Genomic DNA, 16,678 nt, shown 5'->3' with positions numbered 1-16,678 from the left:
GCCATTAGCCCCACCAAAGAGCACAGGTAGGCTCCAGTGTTGGGTTGCCTCAGGCCAAACAACCAACAGGGAGGGAAGCCAGCCCCACCCATCAGCAGTCAAGAAGATTAAAGTTTTCCTGAGCTCTGCCCAGCAGAGCAACACCCAGCTCTACCCACCACCAGTCCCTCCCATCAGGAAACCTGCACAAGCCTCTTAGATAGCCTCATCCACCAGAGGACAGACAGCAGAAGCAAGAAGAACTACAATCCTGCAGCCTGTGGAACAAAAACCACATTCACAGAAAGACAGACAAGATGAAAAGGCAGAGGGCTATGCACCACATGAAGGAACAAGATAAAACCCCAGAAAAACAACAAAAAGAAGTAGAGATAGGCAACCTTCCAGAAAAAAAATTCAGAATGATAGTGAAGATGATCCAGGACCTCGGAAAAACAATAGAGGCAAAGATGGAGAAGATGCAAGAAATGTTTAACAAAGACCAAGAAGAATTAAAGAACAAACAAACAGAGATGAACAATACAATAACTGAAATGAAAACTACACTAGAAGGAATCAATAGCAGAATAACTGAGGCAGAAGAACGGATAAGTGACCTGGAAGACAGAATGGTGGAATTCACTGCTGCAGAACAGAATAATGAAAAAAGAATGAAAAGAAATGAAGACAGCCTAAGAGACCTCTGGGACAACATTAAATGCAAAAACATTCGCATTATAGGGGTCCCAGAAGGAGAAGAGAGAGAGAAAGGGCCTGAGAAAAAACATGAAGAGATTATAGTCGAAAACTTCCCTAACATGGGAAAGGAAATAGCCACCCAAGTCCAGGAAGCGCAGTGAGTCCCATACAGGATAAACCCAAGGAGAAACACACCAAGACACATAGTAACCAAATTGGCAAAAATTAAAGACAAAGAAAAATTATTGAAAGCAGCAAGGGAAAAATGAAAAATAACATACAAGGGAACTCCCATAAGGTTAAAAGCTGATTTCTCAGCAGAAACTCTACAAGCCAGAAGGGAGTGGCATGATACACTTAAAGTGATGAAAGGGAAGAACCTACAACCAAGATTACTCTACCCAGCAAGGATCTCATTCAGATTCGATGGAGAAATCAAAAGCTTTACAGACAAGCAAAAGTTAAGAGAAACCACCACCACCAAACCAGCTCTACAACAAAGGCTAAAGGAACTTCTCTAAGTGGGAAACACAAGGGGAGAAAAGGACCTACAAAAACAAACCCAAAACAATTGAGAAAATGGTCATAGGGGGGCTTCCCTGGTGGCGCAGTGGTTGAGAATCTGCCTGCTAATGCAGGGGAAACGGGTTCGAGCCCTGATCTGGGAGGATCCCACATGCCGCGGAGCAACTAGGCCCATGAGCCACGACTACTGAGCCTGCGCATCTGGAGCCTGTGCTCCGCAACAAGAGGCCGCGATAGTGAGAGGCCCGCGCACCACGATGAAGAGTGGCCCCCGCTTGCCACAACTAGAGAAAGCCCTCGCACAGAAACGAAGACACAACACAGCAAAAAAAATTAAATTAAAAAAAAAAAAGAAAATGGTCATAGGAACATACATATTGATAATTACCTTAAACATGAATGGAACAATGCTCCAACCCAATGACACAGGCTTGCTGAATGGATACAAAAACAAGACCCATATATATGCTGTCTACAAGAGACCCACTTCAGATCTAGGGACACATACAGACTGAAAGTGAGTGGACAGAAAAAGATATTCCATGCAAATGGAAATCAAAAGAAAGCTGGAGTAGCAATACTCATATCAGATAAAATAGACTTTAAAATAAAGAATGTTACAAGAGACAAGGAAGGACACTACATAATGATCAAGGGATCAATCCAAGAAGAAGGTATAACAATTGTAAATATATGTGCACCCAACATAGGAGCACATCAATACATAAGGCAACTGCTAACAGCTATAAAAGAAGAAATTGACAGTAACACAATAATAGTGGGGGACTTTAACACCTCACTTACACCAATGGACAGATCATCCAAAATGAAAATAAATAAGGAAACAGAAGCTTTAAATGACACAATAGACCAGATAGATTTGATATTTATAGGACATTCCATCCAAAAACAACAGATTACACCTTCTTCTCAAGTGTGCATGGAACATTCTCCAGGATTGATCACATTTGGTTCACAAATCAAGCCTCAGTAAATTGAAGAAAATTGAAATCATATCAAGCATCTTTTCTGACCACAATACTATGAGATTAGAAATGAATGACAGGGGAAAAAACATAAAAAACACAAACACATGGAGGCTAAACACTACGTTACTAAATAACCAAGAGATCACTACAGAAATCAAAGAGGAAATCAAAAAATACCTAAAGACAAATGACCATGAAAATATGACAATCCAAAACCTATGGGATGCAGCAAAAGCAGTTCTAAAGGGAAGTTTATAGCTCTACAAGCCTACCTCAAGAAACAAGAAAAATCTCAAATAAATAATCTAAACTTACACCTAAAGGAACTAGAGAAAGAAGAACAAAGAAAACCCAAAGTTAGCAGAAGGAAAGAAATCATAAAGATCAGAGCAGAAATAAATGAAATAGAAACAAAGAAAACAATAGCAAAGATCAATAAAACTAAAAGCTGGTTCATTGAGAAGATAAACAAAATTGATAAACCATTAGCCAGACTCATCAAGAAAAAGAGGGAGAGGATGCAAATCAATAAAATTAGAAATGAAAAAGGAGAAGTTATAACAGACACCGCAGAAATACAAAGCATCCTAAGAGACTACTACAAGCAACTCTATGCCAATAAAATGGACAACCTGGAAGAAATGGACAAATTCTTAGAAAGGTATAACCTTCCAAGACTGAACCAGCAAGAAATACAATTTATGAACAGACCAATCACGAGTAATGAAATTCAAACTGTGATTAAAAATCTGCCAAAAAACAAAAGTCCAGGACCAGGTGGCTTCACAGGTGAATTCTATCAAACATTTAGAGGAGAGCTAACACCCATCCTTCTCAAACTCTTCCAAAAAATTGCAGAGGAAGGAACACTCCCAAACTCATTCTACGAGGCCACCATCACCCTGATACCAAAACCAGACTAAGATACTACAAAAAAAGAAAATTACAAACCAATATCACAGGCTGATGAATATAGATGCAAAAATCCTCAACGAAATACTAGCAAACAGAATCCAACAACACGTTAAAAGGATCATACACCATGATTAAGTGGGATTTATGCTGGGGATGCAAGGATTCTGCAATATACTCAAATCAATCAATGTGATACACCATATTAACAAATTGAAAAATAAAAACCATATGATCGGGCTTCCCTGGTGGTGCAGTGGTTGAGAGTCTGCCTGCCGATGCAGGGGACACGGGTTCGTGCCCCGGTCCAGGAAGATCCCACATGCCACAGAGCGGCTGGGCCCATGAGCCATGGCTGCTGAGCCTGAGCATCCAGAGCCTGTGCTCCGCGACGGGAGAAGCCACAACAGTGAGAGGCCCGCGTACCGCAAAAAAAAAAAAAAAAAAAACCGTATGATCACCTCAATAGATGCAGAAAAAGCTTTTGACAAAATTCAACACCCATTTATGATAAAAACTCTCCAGAAAGTGGGCATAGAGGGAACCTACCTCAACATAATAAAGGCCATATACGACAAACCCACAACAAAAATCATTCTCAATGGTGAAAAACTGAAAGCATTTCCTCTAAGATCAGGAACAAGACAAGGATGTGCACTTTTGCCACTATTATTCAACATAGTTTTGGAAGTCCTAGCCATGGCAATCAGAGAAGAAAAAGAAATAAAAGTAATACAAATTGAAAAAGAAGTAAAACTGTCACTGTTTGCAGATGACATGATACTATACATAGAGAATCCTAACGATGCTATCAGAAAACTACTAGAGCTAATCAATGAATTTGGTAAAGTTGCAGGATACAAAATTAATGCACAGAAATCCCTTGCATTCCTATACACTAATAATGAAAAATCTGAAAGAGATATTAAGGAAACACTCCCATTTACCACTGAAACAAAAAGAATAAAATACCTAGGAACAAACCTACCTAGGGAGACAGAATACCTGTATGCAGAAAACTATAAGACACTGTTGAAAGAAATTAAAGATAATAGAAACAGATGGAGCGATATACCATGTTCTTGGATTGGAAGAATCAATATGGTGAAAATGACTATACTACCCAAAGCAATCTACAGAGTCAATGCAATCCCTATCAAATTACCAATGGCATTTTTTACAGAACCAGAACAAAAAAATCTTAAAATTTGTATGTAGACACAAAAGACCCCGAATAGCCAATGCAGTCTTGAGGGAAAGAAAAACGGAGCTGGAGGAATCAGACTCCCTGACTTCTGACTATACTACAAAGGTACAGTAATCAAGACAATATGGTACACAACACAAAAAAAACAGAAATATAGATCAATGGAACAGGATAGAAAGCCCAGAGATAAACCCACGCACCTATGGTCAACTAATCTATGACAAAGGAGGAAAGGATATACAATGGACAAAAGACAGTCTCTTCAATAAGTGGTGCAGGGAAAACTGGACAGCTACATGTAAAAGAATGAAATTAGAACACTCCCTAACACCATACACAGAAATAAACTCAAAATGGATTAGAGACTTAAATGTAAGACCAGACACTATAAAACTCTTAGAGGAAAATATAGGAAGAACACTCTTTGACATAAATCACAGCAAGATCTTTTTTGATCCGCCTCCTAGAGTAATGGAAATAAAAACAAAAATAAACAAATGGGACCTAATGAAACTTAAAAGCTTTTGTAAAGCAAAGGAAACTACAAACAAGACGAAAAGACAACCCTCAGAAAGGGAGAAAATACTTGCAAATGAATCCTCGGACAAAGGATTAATCTCCAAAATATATAAACAGCTCATGCAGCTCAATATTAAGAAAATAAACAACCCAATCAAAAAATGGGCAGAAGACCTAAATAGACATTTCTCCAAAGAAGACATACAGATGGTCAAGAAGCACATGAAACGCTGCTCAATATCACTAATTATTAGAGAAATGCAAATCAAAACTACGAGTTTTCACCTCACACCAGTTAGAATGGGCGTCATCAGAAAGTTTACAAACAACAAATGCTGGAGAGGGTGTGGAGAAAAGGGAACCCTCTTGTACTGTTGGCAGGCATGTAAAATTGATACAGCCAGTATGTAGAACAGTATAGATGTTCCTTAAATAACTAAAAATAGAAGTACCATATCACCCAGCAAACCCACTACTGGGCATATACTCAAAGAAAACCATAATTCAAAAAGACACATGCACACCAATATTCACTGCAGCACCATGTACAATAGCCAGGTCATGGAAGCAACCTAAATGTTCATCAACAGACAAATGGATAAAGAAGATGTGGTACATATATACAATGGAATATTACTCAGCCATAAAAAGGAACGAAATTGGCTCATTTGTAGAGACATGGATGGATCTAGAGACTGTCATACAGAGTGAAGTATGTCAGAAAGAGAAAAACAAATACCGTATATTAACGCATATATGCGGAACCTAGAAAAATGGTACAGATGAACCTGTTTCCAGGGCAGAAAGAGAGACACAGATGTAGAGAACAAATGTATGGACTCAAAGGGGGGAAAGTGGTGGGGGGCAGGTTGTGGTGTGATGAACTGGGAGATTGCGATTGACATATATACACTGATATGTATAAAATGGATAACTAATAATAACCTGCTGTATAAAAAAATAAATAAAATAAAATTCAAAATTCAAAGAAAGAAAAAAAAGGCCTTCCATTTAAGCCATCATTTTATTTGGCTGAATAGAAAATGTCATTATTTTCAGCATCTAAACCCCAGGAAAGTTCTTTCCAAATTCAAACAGACTCTAATGTGTGCATTGCCCTCTGCTTCTGCATGTGCATCAAGGAAGGTCACACTGCCAGCAACTTTTTACAGAATAGTCACCTTTATTTGAAAACAGCTTTCTTTTTCATCTAAATACCAAGGTCACACCCAAGTCTTGAAAAAACATAAGCTTCCACAGGCATAGGTGTTGTGATGACCATTGCGTGAGACACCAAGGCATCTTGAGAAAATGATGAATCAGAGAGTGGGGGCAAAGGATTATTCCAGGCCGCTGTCAAGGTCAACAAGAGGAGGTGAGATGACTCTGACTCCAAACAACTCTAGATGTGGGATTAGGCAACATGCTTACACAGCAGTCATTTTCATGTAGCTAAACCAACCAAATATCCACAACAATAGATTCTGAAGGGAAGAGAATGATCTGAGTTGACCTAGCCATGCAATCTCAGCAATGATTCCTAAGTAATTGCTAGCCCTCCCACAATTCTGACTGCCTGTACTGATGTCAGAGGTAGAGTTCATTCATGCATTCAACAAATTTTAGTGAGTACCAAATATGTACTGGCACTTTTCTATACACTGAGGACACAGTCATGAACAAATGAGATAAAAATCCTTGCCCTTGTGGGACTCACATTCTAGCATATCACCCTTGTATGGAGAAAAGTGCAAAGAGTTTCACCTTCTATCCAATGGGTCATATTGCTTTTCTGAATAGCCCCCAAGGGACATTTTGCAAAAGAGTCTAAGCCACAGCTGAACCAGCTTTCTCCTGAACCCCTGTTCCTCCATCGTATTCTCTGTGTCATAGCTACGCACAGCAGAGGGTAAAGCCAAGGCAGCCTGGAGCTTTTTCCTTAATGTGCCCTCACTATCAAGCCTAATGACTCCTAAAACCTCAAGGCAAAAATGCTCATAACTTTGAACCACTTCTGGGAATCCTGGCTAAGAGAATAGTGATGACTTCTGAAAAAAATGTAGGTGCAAAAATGTACATCACAACCTTATTTAGCCAAAATAAAAAGACAAATTAAATGTCCAATTTAAATTATATTTTTAAAATATTAAAATTATCAAAAAACTATAGATTGATGGATAAATTATTGTTTTTAGATGAAATAACAAGCAGCCACTAAGATGATATTTACAAAGATTCTATGATAATGTGGAAAAATATTTATTATAGACAGTAATCAAGCAGAACTAAAACCTACATATATTCAATATAGCAAGTATGTATAAAAATTGACCAAGAAAAATTAGAACCTTGATGGAAATGTTCCAAAACATTAACAATTAATGACTTAAGTGTTGAAATTATGGGAATTTTTCTACTTTTGTACTTTTCATTTTTTTCTTTAGTAAACATTCATTATTTTTATAATTAAAAAATAATTTTAAGCCTAAATATAGTTTTTAAAAGGCAAGAACAAGGCAGCAAGAACAAATATAAAACAGTTTATCATGGTAGCTAAGAGCCTGAGATCTGGATTCAGATTCCCTGGGTCTGAACCCTGGCTCCCTGGTTACTTTGTGACCTTGGGCAAGTTATTTAAGCTCTTCTCGCCCCAGTTTCCCACCTGCAAAACGGGGGTGATAACAGTGCTTCCTCAATGGGTTGGTATGAGGATTAGTAGATAACTCACATAGTGTTTAGTACAGTGCGTAACCCCTTGTAAGCACTCAAAATGATAAAAGATTCAACAGTCCAGTGGCCACAAAGAAACAGTTCACACAAAGGGAATGGTGGACAAACATAACATCTTCATTCCTTAGGGACAACTCACTCACCCTTGAGTTGTGTTTTCTGTGGGGAATTTTCCCTCAGGCAGAATCAATCCCCAAATCCTCTAAATTTTACATTTTAAATTTTCCCCTGAAGAAGGTGAACAGTGTGTTGATATTCATTTTATGAGTAATAACTTCCTTGGTTTTTTAAATGTACTTGTCATAATTTATTAAGGCAAAGTACCTTTTGGCTTTAAAAACAAGTCTAAAACTTATGTTAATAGGATTGTCAGAAAGCACTAATCAATACTGTAAGATGAAATGAACTCATAAAAATATTGTTTATGGTGCTAACAGACAGTAGTTAATTAGAAGTTAAAAGTAATTGCCTGATAAAATCACATTTTTCTGTCAAATGTCTTTTCCAAAAACAGTGAAATCAGAAGCTGGTCTCTTATCTCCTACACCCAACATCCTTCTTTCTGTGCAAATTAAACCACCTAAATCTAGATAAAATAAAATGGTTAGTAAATATCTCCAGAAAGGACACCCATTTATGAAATGGTTGCTTGGCAATAATTATTAAAAGAGTGAGAATCCAGTTAAAATTGCATAAATATTAAATCTTGACCAATAAAAAAGATCCAGAGGATAAGAAGGGATTATATGGAAAGAGAGGTTAAAACTTGTTTCTCTACACTCCTTTTCCCAAAATGAGGCATCGCTTTTCCCTTATGATCTTTATGAGAGAGGATCATGCCTTTCAGCTTCCAGAGTAATTCTTTACCCTAATTTCTAATCTAGATTTCCTTGATTTTTTTTACCCCATAATTCTCTACGCAAAATAAGGCTGTGCTTCTGTTCCAGTTCTTGATTTGGTTTGGCAACTTTTCTCTGTCCATGGATTCTGTTTTATCCCTGCAGAGTATCCGCCTGCTTAACATGGTGAAAAGGTCTTAAACCATGGAGTTTCACAGGCTTAGATTTGAATTTGGCTGGGCACTAACTGTATCATCTTCATTCAGTCACTTAACCTTACACAGCCTCAGCTCCTTTGTCTATAAAGTGGGCACAGTAAATACATATCTCACAAGGTTACAATGGGGCTACATGGGACGACAGAAGGTAAATGACTAGGCATGGTAGGCAACTGAATCTTGAGCTCTTCTCTTCCCCTATGAATAGTCTCTTTTGAACATCTATTCTCCGAATCCTGAAAGCCCTTGGTTTCTTTCCTGTCTTTCTTTCTCAGAGCAGAAGGTAAAGTACTCCTGAATTTGGGATTTTTAATTCAGAAGAACATTTGAGCTCTAAGTTAACTTCAACCCATCCACACTTTAGTGCCAGGGGAACTTGAAACGAGTTGGTGGTGAGCGCAGTCCCTTTTCGGTGGGTCCTGAGAAGTGGGACTCTTGCTCAGGTTAGTGGGTTCCCATCACGTTCTCCTTCTCACCGTTAAGTCCAGGGTCTGGGTCTGCACATCTCCCTGCAGAGATACGTTGATCCAGTCCCTCTGAGCCGAGTTTCCTTCGGGAGATGCCAATACTTAGACTCCCTCAAGATCTCAGAACCAGCCCGCCCCCACCCTGCAAAGGAAAGGTGAAGGAAGAACGAGAAGGGGTGGTGGGCAAGACGCCACAGGTGACGCGGGACGGCGCGGAGTTGGAGAGGTAACTGTCTGAGCCAAGAGCTCTGCCCAGCTTGAGCTTTCCAGCTTGCCTCCCGCCCCGCTCCACCGCTTTCCCCGGAGCAGTGCGGACCCGAGACGCGCGCGGGGCCGTGGAGAGTGAAGGCGGCGTCTGCCCGCGATCGCTCCTCCACTAGCCCGCGTCTGGCCCGCAGCCCCGGCCCAGCCAGGTGCTCCCCTCGCGCCGCACTCCGCGTTCCTTGCAGCGGCTCGCGCCGCGCGCTGCGCTCCTGGACGCCGGGAGCCTGGCAGTGCGCTGCGCTGCACACCCTCAAGGGAAAACGCTACGCTACCTGTGGAAGTAATGTGCGCAGAAGAGGCCCAGAAGCACAGTCGCAGGCTGGCCGAAGAGAGAGCGGGGCTGCCCGGCGAGGATCCCCGCGGGCACCGCGAAGGAGGGCAGCTCCTGCAGGAACCAGGCGGCGCGGGCGGACAGGCGGGTAGCCACGGGCATCCGGCTCTCCGTGTACTTCCCGTAGCCGGCGGGCTCCGCAAGGCACAGAACCAGTGCCCCCAGGACGGCCAAAGTGGCGCTGCCTGCCAGCACCGGACTCTCCTGGCATGGAACGGACATTGCGCCCTGTTCCCCGCTGGTGGCCGCTGCCAGCGCAGAAGAGAGCGCGGCCCCCGCCGCCCCTTTATGGAAAGCTAGACGCCACCCCGTGTCCGCCCCTTCGGCCTTGGCTCCCGCCCCTCCATCCTACCTCCCATCTCAGAGCGGCCAGCCCTGGCTAGGCTCAGCAGCGATGCCCCTTTCGCAGGGCTGGCACTTCGGAAAGCAGCCAGGCGGAGAGTGGATGAAGGATTTCGCGGAGCCAACTTCGCGTCCTGCGCCCTTCCTTTAGCCCATATTCGCGCCTTCGCCCGCGCGCCCGCCCTCTCCACATCCTGCCACTGTTCTCTCCTTCTAACTACCCTTCGAAGATTTGTTTTTCACCCATCAACCTCTCATGCTGCAATTTCTGGGACTAGGAAATAGAAAATTACAGGTACGACTTAGCCAGGGTAGTTCTCCCGCCCTAACACACACCCTCTGTGTGGTCGCCACGCGGTCCCCACCCTCTGACCATCCGCAGCCAGAATCTCCCCAACCCCTCCGGTTCCCTGTGCTCCTTCACTCTCCGCCAGCTTCCACTCAACCCTGAATCCTTCCTTCGACTCTGGGCCCAGCCTCCAGCCACTTCCCGCGTCCCCCAGGCCTTCTGCGCTGGGGCGCCGCTCTCCTTGGCCACTTCCGGCATTAGTGGCCCCTCAGCACCACCTCGCCCCCAGGCAGGTACCAGCCTCTCCCCATCCTTATTTCCTCTGCTTTCGCTCTGCTTTGAAGAGACGAGTCGACTGAGCGTGGGCGTGGAAGCACGGATTTCGACCTTGAGTAGTGATCCTGTGTGTCTGCCCTAGCCTCTCCTCTTCCCCGGGACTTCCCGAGCTGGTCCAGATTCAGGCTCATGTCTAGGGCTTCAGCCGCGGGACGCCCTCTCCCACCTCCTGGAGCGGATGAATCGAGTTCCATATGATGTTGCCCTTCGAAGTGCAGCTGGGATCTAGAACACCTAAGACGCGGTTCTTTCTCTCTCCCTTCTATTTGCTGCCCTCCTGTCATTCTTCACCCCCTCGTTCATTATCTGTTTCCTCTTCCCTTCTCTGATTCAGTATCCAGACTTCCTTAACTGCCTCCTTCATATATTTTGTACCCCTTTTTTCCTCTTCTTTCTTTAATCCAGTTTCCTCCTCCCAGGTTGGCCTCCTCTTCCCACCTGCTGTTTGCCTCCTCGTCTTCTTGTCCCACCTCCCTTGATTGCTTCATCCCTGTTAATTTTCTTCTCTTGTCCCTACTTCAGGCTCCACCCATCTTTCCCTTGCTCTCCCTCCCCCTTCGTGGGCGCTTTCTTCATCCTTCGCCCTTTGATCCCACTAACTGCCGCTCAGGAGCCCCACTCAGTATTACTCCATCCACTCCTGCCCTGTCCTACCTGCTATTCCAATGAAAGGTACATAGTGTTTCATCTGCCCAGTTTGAGGTTGTTTCCTGATTCCTGGGACACCGTGGTGTATGGTGATACCCTCTGCTTGCTGAAGAGGTATTCACCACTTTCCTGTTGGGTTAAAAATTAAATTGTAAATAGGCTTCAGTTTTCAGTTGACCACCCTGTAGGAACCACCCATATTGGCTGAAGCACTCTCCATGGAGTGGCCAGGCTCAGCTCTCACAGCTACCTAGAGCTGTATTTGCACTGGCTTTCCAGCTCCAGTCCCAGATTCCTTATTTACTACTTGCTAGTTGAGAACATCCAAATCTAGACCTCCAGCAAAGACTGGAGCTTCTCATCTGTGTTTCCTCCCTGCTGGACAACTCTACTTGGATGTCCTTCAGAGACCTCAAATTCAACCCTACCCAAAACTAAACCCATTTATCTTCCCCTCCACTCTCCTCCACCCACACCCAGATCCTCCCTGTGTGTTCTTGGTTACCTCTTCTCTGTCCGAAATAGCCATACCCTCCCTGGGAGGCTGGCTTGCAGACTCAGGAAATTCTAGATTTCTTTTTTTTTTTTTAAGATTTTTTTGATGTGGACCATTTCTAAAGTTTTTACTGAATTTGTTACAATATTGCTTCTTTTATTTTATGTTTTGGTTTTTGGCCATGAGGCATGTGGGATCTTAGCTCCCAGACCAGGGATCGAACCCGCACTCCCTGTATTGGAAGGTGAAGTCTTAACCACTGGATTGCCAGGGAAGTCCCTATATTTCTTGATAACATACAGTATCAGGATAATAGGCAATGTGACATTTCAAACCCAACTTGATGGAATACTTTTTTTTTAATGAAATTTCTCCTGTCCCAATTCTCTCCTCTCTTATCTTACAACTTTGCCCAATTTTAGTCCTCATCATCTTTTTTCCATTATTGTATCAGTTAGCTTTTGCTGCATAACAAACTACCCTAAAAGTCAGTTATCTTCAGATTATGCATCTGTGAGTCAGCTGGAGGTCAGCTGTCCTAGGCTAGGCTTGGCTGATCTTGCCTATGCTCACTCATTCATCTGTTGAGCAACTGAGAGGCCTGCTCCAGGCTGGGTTTGGATGGAGAACCTTAGCTGAGACAGCTCTGTTCCACATTGCTCTGGTCCTAGCATAAGTGAGCTAGCCCCACCATATCTATACAGTCTCAATAACAGAAGTACAAGAGGACAAGAAACACAAAAGACCTCTTGAGGCTCAGGCCAAGAACTAGTACACTCTTATTTTGTACTTTTTCCGTTGTCCAAATCAAGTCACATCGTGGATTCCAGAGTCAGAAAAGGAAAGTACTGCAAAGTTACATGGCAAAGGACAGGGATACAGGGAGAGGTAGAGAATTGGAACCAGTAATGCAACTGCTTTGAGTTACATGCATAAAGAAAATGCTCAGATTGGAAATATACAACTTGATTGATTTGCACAACCTGAACACATTCTTGCAACCAGCACCTAAGTCAAGAAACTGATTGCTAGCATACCAGAAGCTCCCCTCAGGCCTCCTTACATCCTCCCCTCAGGCCTCCTTACATCCCCTCCCAGAATAACCACCACCCTGACTTCTGACATCATAATTAGTTATGCCAGCTTTTGGACATTACATAATATAATCATACAGTATTTACTTTTTGTGTGTGTTTTAATGGTACTGGAAATTTATTTTAATCAGTATGGTGAGGCATGCAGACATGGAAATGACCATGATGAAGGAAGTTTATACTCACAGAACCCCAGAAACAGGAGACACAGCAAGCCACACAAGACCACACAGGGAAGAATCAGGATCAGTCAGTAGGCAGAGGGAGTGACAGGAAATCATGGACAAGAGCTTTATTGTGGTTTCTGCAGGAAGGAATGGACGAGGTAAGGTAAGCAGACTTAGGATTGGCTAGTTTGAATATTTCCAGTGGGCTGTTGGTTGTAGGGGCTATTTCTAGTTGGCTGGTACCTGGCACTGGGGTGATTAAGTCAGGCGAATAGTGGTCCAGAGTATAAGAGCTTGATGTAAGAGATGATTGGGGTATGGCTGGTGTGTGCATGTGTGTGTGTGTGTGTGTGTGTGTGTGTGTGTGTGTGTCAGAGAGAGAAAGAGATCACCTGGGAAATTCAGTAGTGATCCCAGAAGGTCATGCTTTAGTGGTAGGAAGAATTTATTTTTAGAGTGAAGACTACCTTCCTAACAAAATGTTCAGTCAATCTCCCCAAAAGATCAAAATGATTCACAAGTAATTTAACAATGTCCAACCCTCTTTAAAGGAAGACAATTACATACAGACAAGTAACAATGTAGCCTTCACAATATCCAACATCCTCCAAGTTACTAGACATGTTGTGTTGACTTCTGACACCAACTACTCAAGTTGAGCCAAACTTCAGAGGTTTAGGACATAGTCCTCCACAAGACTGCCCTCACTTCAGATACAAGTAACTTCAGGGGTCTCCAGGCCACACATACTTCTGAACAGCTCACTACAAATATGAGGGTTCCCACTAAACCTTCAGGTTCAATAATTCTCTAGAGCAACTCACAGAACTCAGGAAAGTAATATATTGATGATTAAAGCTTTACTATAGCAAAAAGACATAAATCAGAGCTAGCCAAAAGAAGAGATTAGGTCGGGGGTGTGTGTCCCAAACATGAAGTTTTCTTGTCCTCTCCCCATGGAGTCAGAATCCACTACCTTCTCAGCACATCAATGTGTGACAATTGCAGTGGCCTGCCTACCAGGAAAGCTCATCCAAGCTTCAGTGTCCATATTTTTTATTAAGGTTTCATTCACAATTGATTGATCACCGGCTATGTGACTGAACTCAATCTCCAGCCCTGCTCTGCTCCTCAGAGGTCAGGCTGATATCACGTGGCTCAAATCCCAACCCTCTAATCACATAGTTCGTCATTCTGGCATGGCCAGCCCCCATTCTGAGCCATCTACTTAGTATAAATTATCAGGGCCCCCATGAACAGCAAAGATACTCCTATCACTAAGGAAATTCCAAGGATTTAGGGGCTACTTCCCAGAACTGGGGAAAGGGCCAACCAAATTCTTTATCCCAAGGGTTTAGAGGCTATCCCCAAGGAACTGGCACAAAGACCAGACCTCTCTTTGGATAAATTTAATTCTGCACTACACACGTCAAGAAGCAAAAAAATGTGTCACATAACCAAGAGGAAAATCAGTCAATAGAAACAGACCTAGAAATGACAGAGATGCTGGATTAACAGACAAATACTCTAAAATACCTATTTTAAGTATACTCAATATGCTTAAGGATTTTTTTAAATTAACATAATGAGATAAATGGAAAATATAAGAATGGAACTTACAACAATGAAAAAGTTTGAAGTGAAAAATTCCCTGGATGTGATTAATAATAGGCTATAGACATTTCACAAGAAAAGATTAGTAAATTTGAAGACATCATAATAAAAATAATCTAAAAGAATTATGAGATTTCTCACAGAGAAAAATGAGATTGGGGTTGTAGGGGGAGGAGGAAATGAATGGAGACTCAGTGACCTGTTGGACAATATCAGAAAGTCTAACAATAGATAGAATCCCAGAAAAAAAGGAAGAGTGACAGAAAAAAAAATGAGAAATAATATTTGAAGACTTTCCAGATTTGATGAGAACCCCATCTTACAAATTCAAGAACCCTGATAAACCTCAAGCAAGATAAACACACACACTCAAATCACACCAAGGTATTTCATAACCAAATTGCTGAGAACCAGTGATAAAAGGGAAAATCTTAAGTAGCCAGAAAAAAAAGACGTAGAGGAACAAAGGCAATAAGTACAACAGATTTCTCAGAAAATATGTAAGCCAGAGGATGATGAAATATTTAAAATGCTGAAGGAAAAAGTTTTTTCAACCAAGAATTTCATATCCATTGAAAATATCCTTCATTTTTATGAAGGTAAGGAGATTCGCTACCAGGTAACATGATGGACTAATATTCTGCCAGACACACAAACACACACACACGCCAGAAAGCAATGATAAAACCTAAGAGCAGGATTTCCCTGGTGGTGCAGTGGTTGGGAATCTGCCTGCCAATGCAGGGGACATGGGTTCGAGCCCTGGTCCGGGAAGATCCCACATGCCATGGAGCAACTAAGCCTGTGTGCCACAATTACTGAGCCTGCACTCTAGAGCCTGCGAGCCACAACTACTGAAGCCCACACACCTAGAGCCCATGCTCCTCAACAAGAGAAGCCACTGCAATGTGAAGCCCACGCACGGCAACAGAGAGTAGCCCCCACTCGCCGCAACTAGAGAAAGCCCACGTGCAGCAACAAAGACCCAACGCAGCTAAAAAATAAATAAAATAAATAAATAAGTAAATAAAAGAAAAAAAAACTAAGAGGAAGAAAACCTACGTAAAGGTACTGGAGAATAAGCAGCAGCAGACAGATACTGATGGGGAGTTTATGTTCACATGGAAGGGGGATGTGGACAGCTATAGGCATAAGTTCCTCTTTTCTGAGACTCTTAGTCTGGCTTAAGTGCAGTCTGAATCGTCTACACAGCAGCAACATAGACACATGGGAAAAAACCTATCATATTCCTGGAAAGGAAAGAGCCAGAGAGGGAATCCCCAAATTCTGTCTACCCACATCTGCACACATGCAGAACAGACTCAAAGCAATTCAGCTTAAGACAAAAGTTCTGAACAAAACAAAAGAAAGCTTGAAGTTCAAGACCAGCCAGGGAAATTACCATCTAAAACAAAGGAAATAATATTCATGAGAGAAAAATAATACAACCCATAATCTATACAACTTAACAGACAAGAATAAGAGACACAGATTGAGGCATTAAAAGTATGCAAAGAAATAATGGCTGAAATATTCCCAAAATTGATAAAAAGACAGAAATTGACAGATTCAAGGTATTCAATAAGCAACAAGCAGAAAAACACAAAGAAGCCCATGCTGAAGCAAATCATATTTAACTTATTAAGGTCAAAAATAAAGAACAAATAATGAAAGCAGCAATATAAAAACAACATTATAGAGAGGAGAGCAACAATCTGATTAACAGCTAACTTCTCATCAGAAAACATGTAAATCAGAAGAGATCTTTAAAATGCTGAAAGAAAATAATATCTGCCCAGAATACTATATCCAGCAAAAATATTATTCAATAATGAGGGTAAAATATTTTCAGATAAACAAAAACTATGAAGATTCATAACTTCACTACAATAAATGGTAAAGAAAGTTCTTTTGGCTGAAGGGAAAACATACTTGATTAAAATATGGATCTTCAGAAAAAAATGTAGAGCATCAGAAATGGACATCTATACAACACTGTAAATCAACTATACT

General features: G+C 41.9%; 1 protein-coding gene across 1 annotated transcript in view; it reads right to left on the bottom strand.

Moving 5' to 3' along the window:
• SRD5A2 (steroid 5 alpha-reductase 2) overlaps nt 1-9,901 on the bottom strand; it is a gene marked incomplete at both ends in the record, with an annotated part of 53,585 nt that extends 43,684 nt beyond the window's left edge. The window contains one exon of the mRNA XM_081254972.1: nt 9,621-9,901. Within this exon, the coding sequence (XP_081111098.1) occupies nt 9,621-9,901 (281 nt within the window). The remainder of the gene's footprint in view (nt 1-9,620) is intronic.
• Nucleotides 9,902-16,678: the final 6,777 nt, after the last annotated feature.

Source organism: Mesoplodon bidens (assembly GCF_964165515.1).
Source record: "Mesoplodon bidens genome assembly, chromosome: 14".
Classification (NCBI taxonomy): domain Eukaryota; kingdom Metazoa; phylum Chordata; class Mammalia; order Artiodactyla; family Ziphiidae; genus Mesoplodon; species Mesoplodon bidens.
Note: the sequence above shows the minus strand (reverse complement) of the source record. Positions and strands in the feature narration are given on the sequence as shown.